The sequence below is a fragment of the Camelus bactrianus genome, chromosome 30 (genome assembly GCF_048773025.1).
Source record: "Camelus bactrianus isolate YW-2024 breed Bactrian camel chromosome 30, ASM4877302v1, whole genome shotgun sequence".
Lineage (NCBI taxonomy): Eukaryota > Metazoa > Chordata > Mammalia > Artiodactyla > Camelidae > Camelus > Camelus bactrianus.
Window position 1 is genome coordinate 13859295 of NC_133568.1, and position 22096 is coordinate 13881390.

At 37.0% G+C, this 22096-nt stretch overlaps 1 protein-coding gene across 3 annotated transcripts in view; it reads left to right on the forward strand.

Annotated features, from left to right (window-relative positions):
* DCC (DCC netrin 1 receptor) overlaps positions 1 to 22096 on the forward strand; it is a 985342-nt gene that overhangs the window by 927158 nt on the left and 36088 nt on the right. For all 3 annotated transcript variants that reach the window (XM_010961349.3, XM_045521525.2, XM_074355181.1), the window contains exon 26: positions 16567 to 16722. In XM_010961349.3, the coding sequence (XP_010959651.2) occupies positions 16567 to 16722 (156 nt within the window). The remainder of the gene's footprint in view (positions 1 to 16566; positions 16723 to 22096) is intronic.

The following is a 22096-nucleotide window of genomic DNA, read 5'->3' on the forward strand; positions in this document are numbered from 1 at the left end:
CTGTTTACTGGGTGTTTATGACCACAAATCTAAGGTGAGCTGTCATCTGTTTAGAAATGCCACTCATTTCTCTTAGTCATTCATTGTCTCACTTTATCAGATGAATGTCTTATATCTATTCTTGCCTTTCAGACTCCCAATACCTCTCTCCCTTCCCTACTCTCAGATAATAACCATGCTTCTTATATCACCAAAAAAAAAAGAGAGAAGCATTCAGAAACGGCATCCTTATCTATCCATCAAATTTACTTGATCTGTTTGTGCTCCTTTCTGAGTTCAGCTCTTACCCTTGAGGACACCCTTTCTCACCACTTAGGGACCCTCCTGTAATTATCCCTTCCCTTTTCCACATCAATTTTCCCTCCTACTGATAACTCCAACAGGCATTTAAACATTACCTCGTAACTCCTCTTTTAAAGCGTCCTTGCCAGAACCACGTTCCCCTCCAACTAAAGCCCATTCCTCCCCCTTCCTGAAAACCTCTTCTGAAAGTTGTCTATACCTTTTCCTCTTTTAATCATTCTTACTAGCTTTAATGACATTTTCACAGTCCCTCTGTATTGAAACCAGGACTTTCCAAGGTTATCAATAATCTCCACCTGGTCTAACCAAGTGGTCAGTTCTCGATGCTCAGCAAAATTGGACACAGCATCTGTTTTTCTCCTGAAACGCTTCTTTTCACTTAGCCTGTAGTATACTTAGTGCTCCTGGTTTTCTTCCTACCCCATGGGCTGCTCCCTTTTAGTGCTTTACTCGTTCCTCTTTTTGTCCCTAGTCTCAGTCAGAGAGCGCCCCAGGGCTCAGTCTTCAAGCTGCTGTCTTACGTCTACACTAGCGTCTTAGGTGATGCCATCTAGTACCAGTGGCTTTGATGCCATTTGAATGCTCATGAATTCCAGATTCTATCCCTAGCTTTATCCCTTTCTGAAATCCGCATCAATTTCCATGTCAAATGTTGACTCACCTCCTCCAAATGGCTGTCTGATAGATAAGCCAGCTGTGCTCAGAATGGATAGCTTCCTCTTCTGTAATCCGCTCTCCCCAGCTCCAGACTTGACCCAGTTACTTATCCCATTCTCTACATGGTAGTACTGTTCATCCATAGTCTTGTTAAAGAGCTCTAGTTTCATGCTTTTTTATTCTAATTTCCTCATACTCCAAATTCAGTCTTTTACCACATCCTATCATTTTTCTTTCAAAACCTGTCCCAAGTCTGACCACTCCTTCCCATCTCCACTGTTCTGCCCTTGTCCAAGCCACTACCATCTCTTATAGATTATAGACTAAAGCTATGAGCTTAAAACCATTGACTTTTCTTTAGCTCTTGACCCCACAGTGAGTTGTCTACACGGCAGCGCTTCAGTACATGAGAGCTAGGTCATGTTATTCCTCCTAACTCTCCATCACATGTAGCACAGAATCCACTGATTTTTTACCGTGCCCTCTGAGGCACCGTGCGATCCAGCCTGTGGCATGTCCCTCACGTGGTCCCCTGCTACGCCTCTGTGTAATTTGTTTCAGCCACATAGCCCTCCTCTCTGTTCCTTGGAGAATACTACACATTCCAACTCAGGGTCTTTGCACTTGCAGTTCTCTTTACCCAGAATCTCTTTTCATAGAGGTTTACATGTCGTTTCCCTCATTTCATTCACGTCTGTGTTGAGCTGCCACCACCATGAACAAACAGGTCTTCCCTGACCCTTGCCTTGCAGCATCAATGGTTGCTCTCTACCCTCTTTATTCTGCTTAATTTTTCTTTATTAATATGTATGACCACCCTCCTTGCATTTGGGTGTTTGCTTGTTGATCATCTGTTTCCCGTATTTGAATGTCAGCTCTCTGAGGGCAGAGATTTTGCCTGCTTTGTTCACTTCATATCCTCAGTCCCCAGAACGGAGCCTGGCACATGGAAGGCACTCAGTCGATACAATGTAGCCAAATGAATGAACAAATGATTGTTTCTTTCTACCTACTCTATGTCGAGTTTCCTGTATGTTTCAGTGTATCTCTCAACTGTACTACAGTAAGTGTAAAACCTAACGTGGGATTTATAATAAATGCCAACTGTCACCTCATGGGGCAGATACTATTCCTATGCCTGTTTTACTGATGAGAGAACTGAGACTTGAAGAGTTTAAGTACCAAGCTTGCAGTCACACGGCAAGTAAGTGGCAGGCAGAATTTGGACTCAGAAGGAGCAGCTTCAGAGTTCTGCATCTTCAGGGTTCTCTTAATCATTATGCTCCCAGCTGCAGTACTCTGTCAAACTAGTGTCCTGTTTGTTTCATTCCTTTCACTACATAGAGAGACATTGTACACTGAGCTGCCTCTGTTCTTTCCTTCCAGCCACTTTCCTCTTATAACTAAGTTCTATCCGTGCCAATCTTCTGTAGCTTTCTTCTTAAAAATCATTGTGTTTCAGAATCTCTGTGGGCCTTTCTATCCCATATGTAACTTTCTTATCTAATAAGTTCCCATATTCTATTGATGTTTTTCTTCTGCAATATCTTTTGAATCCGTGGCTACCTTCGTATTCCCAGGGGTGGTATTTTTATTCTCCCCTTTCTTGGCTTCACATCTGAACTGTCAAAACAGCTTTATAATTAGCCTTCCTCTCTCTAATGTCTTCCAGACTTCTTTGTATACTGCTTGCTAGATTTCTTCCTAAAACAACTGAAACATGGCATTCCACGTTATAAGTTTTCCCGGGGGCTCCTCCTTTCTTGTCTTCCAAGAAAAAAACAACCACAAACTGCTCAGCATACCAGATTTGAGTCTACATTTCTAGTTTCCTATTGCTATATTGTTGTATATATTTTGTGTGTGTGTGCGTGTGAGTCTCCCTTAGACTCTTGCCAAGCCAGACTAATCACCAGTCTACAAATATGCATATACATTGTCCTTTATTTGTTTTTCCTTCTGAATACTTCTTTCCTTTTGGGATGACTTGGTGGCTATCTCTCCCTAACAAAGTTCTATACATCTTTCAAAGACCAGAGAGCTATTGATGCTCTCAAAAATTCTTTCCTCTCTGATTACTCCATCCAGAAATTATGGCTTCCTTTCTCACGTTTGAATAGCCTTTTTAAAAAACCAGTCTTGTGGCATTAATTACACATAGTACCACCTCATATGCTTAGATATTCAAGCCCAAATCTTCTCTCCTCTAACAGATTGTGTATTACATGATAGGGAGGGAATGTATCTAATTCATCTTCCTATTTACACATTGTGTAACTCAGTACCTAGCACAAAACTGGTGCTGGGTAAATATCTGTCAAATGAATGGGTGAATGATTAGGTAAATATATTATAAGAATTCTTGTTTTTGTAACACATCGGTACTTTCGGGCTCTTTTTTAGCAGTTATAGCTAGAGTATCTTCTAATAAAATTTTCTGGTGTATTAAGGGCAATTAAAATTGTTTTCATTAAACAAAAAATGAAATAATGTGCTTAGAAAGAAAGAGAAATGAAATGAAATCTAACAAGTATCAAGAACTTCCAAATATTATTCACTTGCTAAATACCTTATTAATTAATTATTATTTCATTTAATCCTCATAGTGTTATCACTTGGTGAGATTAGCCAGATTTTACAGATGGGGAGCAGAGACTCAGATTAAGAAACTTACACAAGGATACACTGAGCAACCTTTGAGCCTCTGTGGTGCGTTGCTTTTCCAAGGACAAAGATGTCTCGTGTGCCTTTTATTAGTTACACTCTTTTCTTCTGTTTAAAGATTTTTTTTGCCTGTAGCATCTCCAGTTTACAAACAGGGAAACCAAGGTTCTGAGAATCTGAACCCAACACCTGTGCTTAGTCTACCACTGCACTGCGCTGCCTCATCTGTCACCTCAAACTCTGAATTACTCTGTGCCTAGAACAACACAGCTTCTCTTATTCCCAGTGTCTTACTCGACATGAATGGGGGACTCTAGAATGACTAACAATTTATTATTTTAAAAATTATCGTATAAAGCATGCATGTGATTTTAAATAGATAAATACTTTTGCAAAATGTATAAGGATGCTCTGACCCAGTAATTCGATTCCTAGATCCGTTCCATTCTTGGGTATATATTCAGCAGAATTACATAATATGTGTACCAGAAGACACATATAAGAATATCACACATAACAAGCTATATATGAACCAAATCATAGCACAGTTTGAATTTCCGGTCATATATATGAAGATGCTTGCTGTTCCACTTAAGAGTCATTCTTTTTGTAAGACTATTTTTGCCCTCTTCCTTGACATTTCTCACCATGTTCTATAAAATGTTAATTAGCAGATAAAATATAGACCATCTGAAGTGTTTTTAGTTATGAAAACCCACGGGAAACGGTACTTAATTTCACTGAAGTGCAGAATCTGTTTATTTGTCTCAGACGGTGCTTCTTGGTTGAAAACACAGTGTGGCGTGTGCTACTCCGTACCCCTGGACACACGTCACTGCGACGTAAGCTGATGCCCTTGAGAAGCATACAGCTGATAGTGTAGGCAGGAGAAGAGCCCAGATATTTTGATTTCCCCAGTCCCGTGCTCTTTCCTGTAAAATGATGGCAGAGAGGGACTATTTTTACTGTGGCTGAAGAATTATTTTAAATGTTCGTTCTTACTGTAAATGAAATTAACTACAAGAAATCAGAAGCATCGGGTGTAACTTTCTTTAATTTTTCAAGGATAGATAAGGGTCATATGCTGGGTTTCCAGGATTCAGATTCTGAACAGAGATTGGTAAGCAGGAGACTTATTAGCAAGTGTTTTCTGGAACAGCACCTGTGAGGGTGAAGGATGCAGGGTTGCAGGAGGGAGATGGTGAACTGATGATGCGGTTTAATGGAGCTGACCCTACAGGTTGCTCTAGGCTGGGATTGTCCTTCATAGTTGTCCCACATGAGGCAGGGGTCGGTAGGGGGACTTCTGCTGTCTTCGATGCAGGCTGCTCTGAGGATGTAAGGCAAAACCTTGAGTGAGCAACTTCTTTGGCTGAGAGCAATTCCTGGAGAGATGTAGATTTTCATTTCTAGCATTTGATTACTCGATGGAACATTTGTTTGACCTTGGAAAGATTCCCTTTCCGTGTTCAACCTGTTTTCTTTCTCTGTAAAATGCCAGAAGAGAAGTGAGGAATCAGATCTAGGAAGGATATAAATGGAAGTAGATATCCTGTAAGGTCACGTCAGTTATACAACTGTAACAATTTACTGTATGAGGGTTGATTGGCTAAAAACCTGTGGCGTTTCATTTTTTCCCAGTTTTTTCTTTCCTTGTAAATATTGGAGGGGAAGAAAGTGTAAAATTGGCCTTTCAGGAAAAAACAAATCTCAAAAAGTTGAACTAGGGTCTAGTAAAAAAGACTGAGGCAAAGAAGAGCATACAGTTTTGCTTTTCTGCAATGGCTACTGGTTTGGGGGCTTTCTAGAATATTCACTATGAGAGCCAACTCTTTTTCTTCCATTTCCACTATCTGCTTTAGTCACTTGCCTGCAGAATTCAGTGAGTTAGAGAAGCCATTGAAAAGTGAAATAAAGCTACATGAGAAAAAGCAGATTTTAAAAACTGGAATTGTATTGTTTGGAGGTGCTGTAATACCAGAGGGCCCTCTTGTACACAGATGGACTGAACCATAAGAGGGTAAGTCCTACCTCTAGAACGTTCGATTCCAAGTCAGAATTCCAAGTCAGAATATTTAATCCTTCCATGCGTGGTCTAAGAAGCCGGTATCCTAAGCCTGGTCCCAGCTCCACAGGCTTCTGGAGCTGGACTTTTCATTCCATCACCCTGCAGCCCTTGCAGACGCCCGCATATGATTGAGAATGCTTTCTTAGGAGTAATAAGTGCAAACAACTTGCCCATAAACACCAATGCATACAGATTTTCTGCTGCCGAGAACTGTGGCAGCAGTGGCGTGTCAAGGAGCAGAAAGGTCAAAGCTCATTTAAATTTGCTTTAGAGATGATCTCATTACCTAATGCATGATTCTACATGATAATTTGATAACGTTCTTAAGTCTTTATCTTTGCATCTTGAATGTCCTACTTAATTCCTCCTCTTAACTATGAGTTTCTGCAGGAGGTCATTTTAATTTTTATCTTTTAATGTGCCTCTGTAGCTCCCACTGTGCTGTGTAAATGCCTTTGGACTTTGTGTAACAGTTGTTGATGACTGAGGGTTGAAGACACAGAGGTTGTCTCTTGGTATTTTTTAAATAAAATTAATTGATCAGTAATTTTACTGGATTAGCAAAACCATTAGGTTGGTAGGATGGGGCAGATGTGGTTAAGGTATGGCTTTTAAGCTCAAAAAGGTGCCTATGGAGAATACAGAGTTGTGTTTTTAGGAACGATTTTCCAAGGCAGAAAGCAAATAGCTTGATTATCAGAGATACAGAGATAATCAAGAAGGGAGCTGACAAAGAGTTGGTGGAAGGAAAGAATTTTGGATGATGGAGTACAAAGGAATACAAACATAGCTTTTAGAAAGGTTTTTTAGAGCAATATGAAAAATAAAGATCCCTTGCTTTTTGTTGTTGTTGAAGTATAGTTGACTTATTGTATTAGTTTCAAGTGTACAGCAAAGTGATTCAGTTATTTTTTCAGAATATATTCCAGTATAGGTCATTACAAGATATTGAATATAATTCCCTATGCTCTATAGTAAATGCTTGGTTTTTATCTATTTTATGTGTAGTAGTTTGTATCTGTTAATCCCATATCCCTAATTTCTCCCTCCGTCCCTCCTTCTCCCCTTTGGTAACCGTAAGTTTGTTTTCTCCATGAGTCTGTTTCTGTTTTGTATATAGATTCATTTGTGTTATTTTAGAGTCTATGTGTAAGTGATATTATATAGTATGTGTCTTTCTCTGTCTGACTTATTTCAGAATAAAAATAGAATAAAACAGTGCCACTTGCAGCAACGTGGATGGGCCTGAAAGACCCCTGGCTTTTTCTAGGTTTCTGCCGCCCAGTTCTCTCTAAGACATTAGGAATTAAGGAAGTTCTACAACAAAACGCACTATCTTTTATTCCAGGACCTTTCTCATCTGAGTCAAGTCTTTTGAGTGATCTGGGGTAACTTATGAAAGATGGCTCACGGTGCCTTGGGAAAGTCACTGGTGTGCAGAGAAGGAAGCAGTGTGATACCTCAGAGAAGGAAGCTCCTCTCAAAGGCTTCCTCTGGACCCAGATCAGAGTCTCCCTTTCCTGCGGTCCCATCCGTCTGATGCTCATGGGGTCAAAATGTGTACTCAGATGTTCACAGCTATTTCAGATTTCTGGACTTCAGAAGTTGAGAAGTAGAAGTGAGTGAAGGCTGTAGGAGGCTGTCAGGGTCTTAAAGTTCCCTGCTCACGGTGAACTCCATTTAATCTTAGGACATTTTCATAGCCGCCCTGTGGCAGTCACTGGTCTGGTCATCCCCACATCATATCTCATCTTGTAAAGTGTGTAGAAACCACACAAAAAATGGGTCCTTGAGACTTAGGTAAACTAAGGGCCTTCCATTTAGCTCATAAATGACTGAACCAGAGTTGGAGCCCAGATTTGGTTTTATAATCATAATTCCTGTTATTTTCCTCCTTCAGAGAAAGAGCTTTCTTTTCTAATCTCATAAATCTTACAGTGCCATAACCCCCAGGTTCAAATTTGAGTTAAAAACCACTATTTATTTAGTTGCCTTTATCTTAATGTATTGCACTTTTTTTCAAGTGTAAGACAGCATTTTTAAAATATAACTATGTTTTAATGATAATAATTTTCAGTATCTCTGTGAAAAAATTAGCTTATATTTTAAGGGATCATATTTAAAAATTTTTAAACTTATTTTTTAGCAATTTTATTGAGATATAATTGATATATATAAAATTGTACATATTTAATGTATACCATCTAGTAAGTTTAGACATATGCATTCACCTGTGAAATCATCACATAATCAAGGTCAAAGACACAAGAATGGTGATTTAAACTATTTTCTGTTAAATGGTATTCAGCTCAGTCTTGGGCCAGATCTATTGGAATGCGGTAGATTTATGTCAATAATCAGCATTTCTGACGTGCTGACTCCTGACTCCTCACTCTGCTGCACTTCTGTCTGGATGATCTCTTTAGTCCTCCCAGCCACACCATACAGTTGGTACTGTGATCATCACCATTTACAGATAAGGAAACTAAGAAATAGACCTTATATATCCTCTCAAGTCAAGGTACAGTTACCAACTACTGCTTGACAAATTAGCTCCAAAATGTAGCAATGTAAAACAGTCATTTTTTTTTTTCAATAGCTTCTGAGGGTCAGGAATACACAGTGCTGGCTCAGAGCCCTCCATATAGGACTTCTGACTTCCTCCAGAGTGAGTAATCAGCGAGAGAGAGAGAGAGCACAAAGGGTGAGGAGCATCTCATGTGACCTGATTTTGGAAGTGACATACCATCCCTTCTGTTGCAGCCTGTTGGTCACCAGACCAACCCTGGTGAACCTGGCAGGGAACTCCGCCAGGATGTGAATATCGTGATGAGGGAATCACGGGGAGGCATCTTAGGTACCGACTGTGACACTCCCACCAGGTGGCAGAAGTAGGTAGTGGACCCAGGCCGTTTGACCTTCATGCTTGGGCTCCGTATGACTATGTTAAGAACAACTACAGAACACATAGTTGTGAATGGTTCACTATTTTCCTAAAAGGGAATTTGATAGAGGTTGTGGATATGTGCAGATACCAGTCAGTGACGATTGCTCGTCAAAGGACACTTGAAAATGTGAAGGAGGTAACAATATTTATCAAGGGCGCTGGCCACTGAATTTCCAAATAGTCCAGATGACCTGTAAGTCATTACAGAAAAGAGACGGTAAAGAGAGGCAGACTGAGAAATCATTTCAGTTAAACTCTTTGCACTTCAAGTATTCTTATCTTCACTCTTATGTTTGTCTACCTCTCCTCCTCAACAAATCTCTCAGTTCTGTCAAGTATCATGTTGAGAAATATCCAGAGGGCCTTCTTTTTTACAATCATAGCTTTAAAAATAAAATCTCTACTTTAGATTTCCTATAGGTCACATTTAGTGCTAAAAATTTTTAAGAATGTTATAAGAAGTTTTTGAATATCAGTGTGCCCTGTTCAGGGAACTAAGTAATTTGGTGAGGAAATTTCCACTTGAGAAATCTTCATGCTTCAGGGTGAGATATAAATTCATTTGTCAGCAAGCTGTGTCAGGACAGATTTCTTGTCATATTTGGCCACAGAGCATAGATTTATTGAAAATGCTTGGTGGTATCACTCTCTCAGCTGTTTTACGTAAACATAGCAGTGCGGTGACTGCTTTGAACTGTAGTGAGTGTACGTGTGTGCACACGCACGTACGCATGTGTTTCTGGCTCTCAAAACTGACATCTGAGGGAAAATACCACAATGCACTTTAATACACAGTGCTGGGTCCAACTTATTTCAGAATGATTAGTTTTGCAACAACAGTTTTATAAGTAAGTACAGACGTCCGTGCCCTTTTAGGAAAGAATCACGGATCAAAATACTTCAAAACCAAAGCTTTGGAGTACTGACCATTCTATTTCATGTCAGGGAACAGAACTATGGGCAGCTTCGAGATGCAGACACATACAACAGATCTCTGGTTTTTAAAAAACCTTGTATTATTTGCAAACCTTTTGTACCCAGGTCAGTAGTCAAAAGGCAGAACTCACAGAAAGTAAAATTTCTTTTCTTCCGTAATGAAAGACTTAGAACTTAAATATAAATTTAGTCTCTTGGGTTCTCTCAGCTCTCTAACTATACAGAACCTGTGACTTGCCAAATTATTTCATGCTTCTCTATTCAAATGTATTCAGCTCCAACCAGGAGATATTTATGACGTTCTTTTTCTAAGTGTATTATAAAATATTGGTTAAATCCAGATAACGATATTGATTAAAACATGCACAATTTGTAAAGTGGGTGCCTTCTGTATCTAAGGGAGACTATCGTCATCACATGTATTTATGAGAAAAAGTTGTCAACACAGGGAAGGCTTTGCAATTTGGCAGTCAGCCTTAATGACTATGCAGCGATCTCATTTTGATCAGTAAGATGTGTGAATTTATTAAACTGACTGCTTCAGCCACTGGGATTTTGAGTTACATGAATACAGACTTGATGTTATTATACAGCTCTTATTTACAATGTGTTCAAATCTATTATTGCTAGTATTATTATTATTACTATTACTAGTACAGTAATTATACACACCAGGAGACGAAATAATACATCAGACCACTTTAAAAAATCTCCAGTGGGTTAAAATGACAGATTTCTAATATTAGTTCTAGAAACTCCTTCTTCTTAACTCCCTTGAAAAATGTGAAGTATATCTCTAGCACTGCACTGTGACAAACACGAAAACGACAAAATTATAACCTTTTTCTTTAAGGAATTTATAATTATTTGGGCTGGTGTCTGGCTTGAATTTCTGATTCTTTTTAAAAATTTCCTTGTCATTGTATTTCTTTCCCTTTTGCTGGAGTCTGTTTCTGTGTCTGTATGCCACAGCTTTATAAAATATGTTTTTGTTTGTAAAGCACCTTTATGTGTGGTACCATATACTATTTAGTCTCAATTTTTTAATTTAAATCCTCCCCAAAATAATTCATAAAAGCTTTGTATCATTGCACATATTTTTAATTTAACATTTAAAATATTATGTTAAATGTCTGTGAACAGTGTAATTGTTCTGGTATTACACTCTTTTAAATAAAGCCAGAAACATAAAAATATCATAGCATTTTGATGACCACCATCATCCATTTATAAAATACACGAGAAAGCACCTCTTTTACAGAGAAAAGTTTGTATCACTCATTTTTTCCGTGAACTAGTACCTACAATTCATTGTCCCCACAGAATAATATACAAATGTCATCTGTTTCTGTGATTATCTTTTGTTGGTCATCAATCTTACTACTTTGAAACAGAATATTTTTATAAACCGAGGTGTTAGATTTGTATTATAAACTTAGATAACCACAGGTCTTTAACTGCTATTTTTTTTCAGTATTGTGTTAACATTACAATTAGTATTTCTGCACAATTGTATACAAAGTTGTATTAGAATTCTATCGCTTAATGACGTGAATGAAGCTTTTTTGTACAATTATAAGAGATTTTTGTAGTAATTATTCAATGATTTAAACTTTCCAATTACATGTCAAAACTTACTCTGTGAACAAAGCTATTTTTAATAATATTTCAAATAACAACTAGATAATGCCCTCCTTCAATTTTGGGGGGAATTAAAAGCTTTAGAAACCACCTAACTTTTAAAAGTATTTGTTACTCATTCAAGTTACTTACTTTCTAATTGTCTAGCAGATATAACTGTAAAAAGCTTTACCAAGACTTGCAAAGTAATCATAAAATAACACCTGCAAATTTTTTTTCACTTAGAGGTACTTTGTGAGTACAATATGCTGAGGCAGGATTAGAAACATTGAAACATCACATATCTTTACTAACATAATTTTTTTAAATGTTTTATCCTAGTAAATGTTTAATACATATCTTTATTCAATTCACGTAAAACACCCATAATTTAACATACTTAAGAGTTAATCCTCATTGTCGAATCAGTCAATCAAACTTTTTATCTGAAAAAAATCTGACTTTATTTTTCAATTTAAATAAACATGTTAAGATGCGCTTCAAGGAGTGTTACAAATATATTGGGAAATAAATCCTGGAATGCAGTTTTAAAAGCTAGTTTACTAGAAGCAGTCCTTTTAATTTAAAGTGTAATCTAATCTGCATTTTAAGTTAAAATATTTTATTTTTTTAACATTTTTTATTTATAATCATTTTACAATGTTGTGTCAAATTCTAGTGTTCAGCACAATTTTTTAGTCATACATGGACATATACACACTCATTGTCACATTTTTTTCTCTGTGAGCTACCATAAGATTTTGTGTATATTTCCCTGTGCTATATAGTATAATCTTGTTTATCTATTCTACAGTTTTGAAATCCCAGTCTATGCCTTCCCACCATCCGCCCCCCTGACAACCACAAGTCTGTATTCTATGTCTATGAGTCTATTTCTGTCCTGTATTTATGCTTTGTTTTTGTTTGTTTGTTTTTGGTTTTTGTTTTTTAGATTCCACATATGAGCGATCTCATATGGTATTTTTCTTTCTCTTTCTGGCTTACTTCACTTAGAATGACATTCTGCAGGAGCATCCATGTTGCTGCTAATGGCGTTATGCTGTCGGTTTTTATGGCTGAGTAGTATTCCATTGTATAAATATACCACATCTTCTTTATCCAGTCACCTGTTGATGGACAATTAGGCTGTTTCCATGTTTTGGTTATTGTAAATAGTGCTGCTATGAACATTGGGGTGCAGGTGTCATCCTGAAGTAGGGTTCCTTTTGGATACAAGCCCAGGAGTGGGATTCCTGGGTCATACAGTAAGTCTATTCCTAGTCTTTTGAGGAATCTCCACACTGTTTTCCATAGTGGCTGCACCAAACTGCATTCCCACCAGCAGTGTAGGAGAGTTCCCCTTTCTCCACAGCCTCTCCAGCATTTGTCATTTGTGGATTTTTGAATGATGGCCATTCTGACTGGTGTGAGGTGATACTTCATTGTAGTTTTTGATTTGCATTTCTCTGATAATTAGCGATATTGAGCATTTTTTCTTGTGCCTTTTGATCATTTGTATGTCTTCCTTGGAGAATTGCTTGTTTGGGTCTTCTGCCCATTTTGGATGGGGTTGTTTTTTTTTTCTTATTGAGTCATATGAGCTGCTTATATATTCTGGAGATCAAGCCTTTGTCGGTTTCATTTGCAAAAATTTTCTCCCATTCTGTAGGTTGTCTTCTTGTTTTACTTCTGGTTTCCTTTGCTGTGCAGAAGCTTGTAAGTTTCACTAGGTCCCATTTGTTTATTCTTGCTTTTATTTCTTCTAGGAGAAAATTTTTGAGATGTATGTCAGATAATGTTTTGCCTATGTTTTCCTCTAGGAGGTTTATTGTATCTTGTCTTATATTTAAGTCTTTGATCCATTTTGAGTTGATTTTTGTATATGGTGTAAGGGAGTGTTCTAGCTTCATTGTTTTACATGCTGCTGTCCAATTTTCCCAACACCATTTGCTGAAGAGACTGTTATTCCATTGTATATTCTTGCCTCCTTTGTCTAAGATTAGTTGACCAAAAGTCTGTGCGTTCATTTCTGGGCTCTATTCTGTTCCATTGGTCTATATGTCTGTTTTTGTACCAATACCATGCTGTCTTGATGACTGTAGCTCTATAGTATTCTCTGAAGTCTGGGAGAGTTATTCCTCCAGCCTCTTTCTTTCTCTTCAGTAATGCTTTGGCAATTCTAGGTCTTCGATGGTTCCATATAAATTTTATTATGATTTGTTCTAGTTCTGTGAAATATGTCCTGGGTAATTTGATAGGGATTGCATTAAATCTGTAGATTGCATTGGGCAGTGTGACCATTTTAACAATATTGATTCTTCCAATCCAAGAGCATGGGATATCTTTCCATTTTTTAAAGTCTTCTTTAATTTCCTTCATCAATGGTTTATAGTTTTCTGTGTATAATTCTTTCACCTCCTTGGTTAGATTTATTCCCAGATATTTTATTACTTTGGGTGCTATTTTAAAGAGGATTGTTTCTTTACTTTCTTTTTCTGTTGATTCATCATTAGTGTAAAGAAATGCAACTGATTTTTGAACGTTAATTTTGTAACCTGCTACCTTGCTGAATTCTTCAATCAGCTCTAGTAGTTTTTGTGTGGACCTTTTAGGGTTTTCTATATATAGTAATGTCGTTGGCATATAGTGACACTTTTACCTCTTCTTTTCCAATTTGGATCCCTTTTATTTCTCTCTCTTGCCTGATTGCTGTGGCTAGAACTTCCATGACTATGTTGAATAGGAGTGGTGATACTGGGCATCCTTGTCTTGTCCCAGATTTTAGTGGGAAGCTTTTGAGTTTTTCACCATTGAGTACTATGCTGGCTGTAGGTTTGTCATATATAGCTTTTGTTATGTTGAGATATGTTCCCTCTGTACCCACTTTGGCGAGAGTTTTTATCATAAATGGGTGTTGAATTTTATCAAATGCTTTTTCTGCATCTATTGAGATGATCATGTGGTTTTTGTCCTTTCTCTTGTTGATGTGATGTATTACATTGATTGATTTGCATATGTTGAACCACCCTCGTGTCCCTGGGATGAACCCCACTTGGTCATGATGTATGATCTTTTTTTATGTGCTGTTGGATTCTATTTGCTAATATTTTGGTGAGGATTTTGGCGTCTGTGTCCATCAGTGATAGTGGCCTATAATTCTCTTTTTTTGTAGTGTCTTTTCCTGGTTTTGGTATCAGGGTGATGGTGGCTTCATAGAATGAGTTTGGGAGTATTCCCTCCTTTTCAATCGTCTGGAAGAGTTTGAGAAGGACTGGTATGAGTTCTTCTTTGTATGTTTGGTAGAATTCCCCGGTGAAGCCGTCCGGTCCTGGACTTTTATTTGTAGGGAGGTTTTTAATTACTATTTCTATTTCCTTTCTAGTGATCGGATTGTTCAATTGGTCAGTTTCTTCTTGATTCAGTCTTGGTGGACAGTATGTTTCCAGAAACTTGTCCATCTCCTCTAGGTTATCCAGTTTGGTTCTATATAGTTTTTCATAATATTCTCATATGATATTCTGTATTTCTATTTTATTTGTTGTAATTTCTCCATTTTCCTTTCTTATTTTGCTAATCTGTGCTCTCTCTTTTTTCTTCTTTGTGAGTTTGGCCAGAGGTTTGTCGATTTTATTTACTTTTTCAGAAAACCAGCTTTTGGTTTGGTTGATTTTTTTCTATGGTCTTGTTAATCTCTATTGTATTTATTTCCTCCCTGATCTTTATAATTTCCTTCCTTCTGCTGCCTTTTGGGGCTTTTTGTTCTTCTTTTTCTAATTCATTCAGCTGGTGGGTTAAATTGTTTATTTGAGATTGTTCTTTTTTTAGGAAGGCCTGTATCGCTATAAACTTCCCTCTTAGCACTGCCTTTGCTGTGTCCCATAGATTTTGAGTGGTTGTGCTTTCATTGTCATTTGTATCAAGGTATTTTTTAATTTCAGCTTTGATTTCCTCATTGACCCATTGTTTTTTCAATAACATATTGTTTAATCTCCATGCTTTCCTTTTTTTCTCCTTTGTTTCTCTGTTGTTGATTTCCAGTTTCATGGCATTGTGATCAGTAAAGATGCTTGAGATAATTTCTATCTTCTTAAAATTGTTGAGGTTTCTTTTGTGCCCAAGTACATGATCGATCCTGGAAAATGTTCCATGTGCACTTGAAAAGAATGTATATCCTATTTTGGGGGGGTGTAATGCTCTGAAAATATCCACCAAATCTAGTTTTTCTATTGTAGTATTTAATTTCTCTGTTGCCTTGTTTATTTTCTGTCTGGAAGATCTTTCTAGTGATGTTAATGCAGTGTTCAAATCTCCAACTATGATTGTATTCCCATCAGTATCCCCCTAACTAATTTACAGTAATGCAATAGAATCTGTATCTTGATGATGAAATTACTTACATAAGAGGAATGAGATTTAAAAAAAGTTCCTTTGGTAAATGTGCTTTGCTGTGCATGCTGAACTCCAGCAATTGGCATTAGGGTGTAATTAAATAAAAAACCATGTGTATAATAGAAATAACTGTATTAATGTAATAGACAGGAATGTAATATTGAAATTGATCATTCCAGTAGCTAGCTTAAATTTTATTTTTTGTTAATAAGAGATAAGGAATACTAAACATTTTATAAGAGGAAGATAAACTACAGTTAGAGTAAATATTCCATAATATGGTATAATTCAACAGGTATTTGAGTAATTGGAATGCTCACTAAACATAGAAAATATTTTGTAAGATACTGTCTGTGGGTTTAAGGCAATGTAACTTTTAAAAATGCCTAGTATTCCCAGAAAACATTTAGTTGCATTTCAATGAATGTTTCAATAAGTTGCAGTCTTCTGCCTGTTTGAAAGTATTTTCTTTCTATTTAAATATAAATCTTCAGTGCAATTATTTAGAATATACCCTGCTGTTTTCTCTCCAGACTGTAGATCTCCAAAGCATTACCTCCTTTCACAGGATTAACAGAAAATTCCCATTTCCTCAGCTCGTTTTCTATAATATATTCCATTTCTGAACAACCCATTATTTCTCATGCCATCGTTCTTGCCTAAGAGAAAGAATAAGACAAAAACTAAACTAAACTAAAGAAAAACCAGGAAGCCTTAAGGTGGCTTTATGGTGGCAGATTATTTCTTTGTTTGAAACCATGGAAAGTTTTAAACCTCAGGGTACTGCTCCCTAGTAAGATGTTTGAGGAGTGAGCTGTCTCTTCAAAAGTAAGAAAGGGACTTTCTGGAAAGAGAGGAAACTACGTGATGCCATGAAGAATGTGCATGGATTTGAAGATATAAACATTTAGTCGTTTCCTTTTTGCTTGTTAGGTGAATACATAGGATTTAAAATAACAATGATAATATCTTTGTTTTGCAGCTGTCGTGAGTGCCATCCCTGTGCCAACCCTAGAAAGTGCCCAGTACCCAGGAATCCTTCCATCGCCCACGTGTGGATACCCCCACCCGCAGTTCAGCCTCCGGCCGGTGCCGTTCCCAACACTGTCAGTGGACCGAGGTTTCGGAGCAGGAAAAAGTCAGTATATTGCATTTTCCTTTCTTATTACTAAGAACAAATGAGTAGTACCAAGGATGTCTTGTCAAGTGTATAGCATTTTTATGTTCTTTTCTTTTGGAAAGATTGATTTACCTATGGCCTGGGTCCTAGACTTGTCTTTTCCTGCATGGTCAGTTTTTTGGACTTTGCTTACACACTTTTGGGCTGTTTCTCTAGGAATGTTTCCACTGTCCATTGCACTGACAATATGGGCAGTTGTGGGGGAAACAAAGGTTAACTGGTTCAGTAAAACAGTGATGCTTGTAATTAATATGTAATGGGTGCTTGAAATTAATTTGTTCTCTTAACTGGAAAGTTAATAAGCAAGTGACTGTCCTCCAACATATTCTTATTTAAGTGTCTGTTGGTTATAATTCAAGATGTCTCATTGATTCCTGATGAACCAATACCTGGTTGAAACAATATATAATTGGCATATATAACATTGTATAAATTTAAGGTGTACAATGTGTTGATTTCATACACTTACATACTGCAAAATGATTACCACTGTAGCCTTAACCAACACCCCATCATGTCACATAATAAGCATTTCTTTCTTGTGATGAAACATTTAAGAGCTACTCTCTTAGCAACTTTCAAGTGTATCAAGATAATACAGTATCATTCGCTATCATCACTATGTTGTTCATTAGATCCCCATAACTTACTCATCTTATAGTTGGAAGTTTGTACTCTGAACACTAGTTCCCTTTTTCTCTCATCTCCCAGCTGCTGGTAAACATTATTCTAGTCTCTATTACTATGAGTTTGGCTTTTTTAGATTCCACATGTAAGTGATGTCATATAGTATTTGTCTTTCTCTGTCTGGCTTATTTCACTCAGCATCATGTCCTCAGGGTCTATCCATGTTATTGCAAAGAGATGGATGTCCTTCTTTCTCATGGCTGAATAATATTATATATGTGCAAGGGAGGGTATAGCTTAAGTAGTAGAGCACATGCCTACCAAGCATGATGTCCTGGATTCAGTCCCCAGTACCTCCTCTAAAAATAAACCCAACTACCTCCCCCAACCAATATTATATATGTGTAGACAGATAGATGGATGGATATAGATAGATACATAGATATATAGTACAACTTCTTTATCCATTCATCCTTGACAAAAACTTAGCTGTTTCCACGTTTTGGATCTTGTGAATAGTACTGAAAAAAAGCATGGCAATATAGATATCTCTTTGATATCCTGTCTTCACTTCCATTGGCTCTACCCAGAAGTGGGATGGCTAGATCATATGATTGTTTACTTTTTAATTTTCTACGGAACCTCATCCTGTTTTCCATAGCAGCTGCACCAATTTAAATTTCCACCAATAGTGCAAAAGTGTTCCTTTCCCCACATCCTTGCCAATGCTTCTTATCTCTTGTCTTTTTTATTTTAGCCATTCTAACAGGTGTGAGGTGACAACTCATCGTGGTGTTGATTTGCATTTCCCTAATGATTAGCGATGTTGAGCGCCTTTTCATGTGTGTGTTGGTCTTTTGTATATCCTCATTGGAAAAATATCCATTCCGTTCCTGTGATCATGTTTTAATCAGATTGTTTGTCTTTCTGTTGTTGATTGTATGCGTTCTTGATACATTTTGGATATTAACCACTTATCAGATATTTGATTTGTAAGTATTTTCTCCCCTTACCTTTTCATTTTTTAATGGTTTTCTTTTCTGTGTAGAAGCTTTTTAATGTGATGTTGTCCTACTTGCTTATTTTTGCTTTTATTACTTTTGTTTTTTGTGTCAAATTAAAAAAAAAAAATCACTGCCAAGACCAATGTCTAAGTTTTCTCCCAGGAGTTTTATACTTTCGGGTGTTAAGTCTTTAATCCATTTTGAGTTGTTTTTGCATATGGTGCAAGATAAGAGTTCAGTTTCATTTTTTTATATGTGACTATCCAGTTTTCCCACCATCATTTATTGAAGACACTGTTCTTTCCCCAGAGTATATAATTGGATCCCTTGTTAAGTATTAGTTGACTGTATATGTGGGGGTATATTTGGGCTCTCAGTTCTGTTCCATTGGTGTCTGTGTGTGTTTTTATGCCAATATCATACTGTTTTGATTACTATAGCTTTGTAGGATAGCTTGAAATCAGGAAGTATGATGCCCCCAGCTTTGTTCTCAGGATTGTTTTTGGCTATTCAGGGTTCCATTTAAATTTTAGGTTTTTTTTTTTTTCTTCTATTTCTGTGAAAATGACATTGGAATTTTAGTAGGGATTGCACTGACATATAGATGGCTTTGGGTAGTAATTTTAACAATATGACCTTCTTCCAATTCAGGAACATGGGATGTCTTTTTAGTTTTATGGCTTATTCAATTTCTTTGATCAAATCTTGTAGTTTTTAGTGTAGAGTTCTTTGGCTTCCTTGGCTAAATTTATTTCTAAGTATTTTGTTCTCTTGATGCTATTATAAAAGAGAATGTTTTTCTAATTTTTCTTTCTAATAATTTGTTGTTAGTATATAGACATGCAACTGATTTTTGAATATTGATTTTGTATTCTGATTCATTTTAAGAGAAGTAGACATGGAGAGAGACTCTCAAGCTATTACATATACCCTGGTGATTTTTCCTATGCCATTTGACTTTTTTTTTTCCTTCAAGCACAGCATTTTAAAATCGATTTTACGGCATTCTTCTCTTAGTTAAGAACAGGAGACTCAGCAGCTCCTGTGAGATAGGCTGTCTCGTAACAGATAAGATGGTAACAGCAATAAAATATATTTCTGGGGGTAGCTATATTTTTTCTAACCCAACAGGGACAGCTCTAAGAAATCATAAATCATCTAGATGTAGCAAGGTTAGAATTAAAAGGCATCAAAGATCTGCCAAGAGAGAATTAGATTTATTTTCCTTTTTCTCACTGCACATCACGTCTACAGAATAGAGTTGTGTGCAAAAACTCGAGGGAAAAAATTCCTCCAAACTAATAAACAGATAGATTTAGTCTCCTTAGTCGAGTTTTTATTTTGTTCATTTATTTAAAAGTAAGGATGATTAAATAAATTCAGTTTTATAACTATTATATAACATATAATGCAAATATAAAATAGATAATGTAACTATTATATAAAGGTATATAAATAAATGATTCTTAACAGAAGGCCTAGCTTAGTAATTCCTGACCCTCATCTAAAATCAAAAGGCATAGACATTCTGCTCCTGGCCAAGATTTCATAGATTTTTAAAATACGTATTCAGCCATTCTTCAAGTGTTTTTCGAGCAAAGCTGTGTGCAGTGCAAAAGGAATAGGAACTAATATGTGTTTCCAGGGGATGGCTTAGAAAAGGAAAAAGTAGAATAAGCACCTCTTTTCTAGGAAACTAAATATTCTCTAAATCACTGTCAGAAACAGTTAACTCCCAGCCATTCAGTATTGGTTTCTAAGTGCCTTGGAGAACACTGAACAGCCCTGTTCTCTCTCAAGCAGAAAACATTTCATGTCTCTGGCTGGAGATGTCTTATTAGTCACCTTGAAAAACAGCAAAAGGCACACAAAGGAAAAGAAAATTTGACTGTGCAAAATGTGGAAACTCTCCTTCCCCCAAAGTTATCAGAAAGACTTTGGAGTTTTATGAGAGATGATTCATCACTAAAACCCTGCCCCTGAGGACCTGTTGCTCTCTGAACTCACAAACAAAGCTGAATTCCTCCCTGCCCAGAAGCAGAGGGAAGACACAGGGCTACCACATCTGCATTACACATACTCGGTGATGCACAGATAACGATTTATACAGTCGCGATGGACCAGTCCCTCCTCTTCCTACCAGTATACTGCAGTTCTGCTCTTAGCTTCAAGAGGCAAAGGAACTGTACTTTGGGGAACAAGGAACGGTGCTATATTTTGAAAACCTCAAATAATAATCTTGAGGTCTCATTTCTACAAATCACTATAAAATCAGTGCCCCCAGTGCCTCATCTTTGAAACAGGTGCTAGAGAAAGGTTGATGATTTCCACTATTGTTTTCAGTGTCGGCATTGTCTTAGTTACTGAGAAAGCTTTATCCACGTTATTTTTCTGTCTCACCTCTCCCCGAATTTGGAAATCAATTAACGAATGGGACTTGCCCTCAATAAAATCAGCACAATGAAGTTCATGAATTTTTCTCTAGGGTCTTTTAAAAAAAATCCAAGATATGAGAAATTGGGGTTACTCAGAATTATTTCATGATGCTGTTCATCTGAGATTAATGAGCAAATTTAGTTCCTAGAAATGTTCATGTCTTGAGGGGTCTTTGCCTAGACTTAGCGGTGTGCTGTATATCTTTCAAATATTACAATTTTAGATAGAAGAAAAATCCTCATTTCCATTTTTGCAGTATTTTTGCCAGTTATTCCATAGCAATTATTTATGTGTTGACATTAATTATTATAAAGTGCCTTGGGATTTGACTCTGCTGTGTAATTGTGTGCTATTTGTACAATGAATTCCTACCATTTCATCATCTGAAAAGCGGTGCCTTGCCAGTACGCACTGGATTCTCCCATTAGTCTCTGAACTGTAGGGAGGCTGCACTTCTCAGGTGAAAGGAGGGTTTCTTTGCTTTCCGATCTCTTAGCACAGCTAAACGTCATGTCACAGGGCCAGTTTGTTTCACATGGGTGTCCTGAGGCTGGCACTTGAACTGGCCAAACGGGCTCATCTGAAATGAGAGCTTTTCTCCAGCAGAATAGTTGCCACTGTGTTTGTTTTAAGTTATTCACCACCTTGAATGTCAGCCAGTTCTAAAAAGCATGTTTTTTTTTGCTCTATGTAAAATATAAGATTTATAAATTTGTCTATGGAAAACCTGTACCTTGTGCGTTGGATTAGGTATTAGGCAAAATGAAGATTTTGAATAAGACAAAAATAGTTCCTTATGCATTACTGATACATTCAGTTTTGAAGCTGGATCTTCCCATTTCCACCAGTGCATGTTGCTAGAGAGCTGGTCCATTGGTATTAAGCCACCATGATTTCCCTCAAAGTCAAGAATCACACTGTGATGTTCCCAGTAGGAGCCACAGTGGCCAGCTGGAAACCTGGGGATAGAGGACCAGGCCTGCATGGCATTTTTATTTTTTTAAATAAATAAGAAACTAAATGTTAGAAGACTAAAACAATGCATGTAAGTTTTATTAAATCTGTGATCATGATAATGTTTTAACACAGATCTCTTTCATGTCAAAAAGGTGGAATAAATAGGAAAGGAAAACATGACGGGAGGAATAAAGAAAAGACATCACTAAACAGTATCATTTCTGTAATATAATTAAAGCAGTTTTCAAAATATGATATGAATTTACTGCAATCCAATCGTCAATAGAGAGAATTATAGTTCAGGTGGA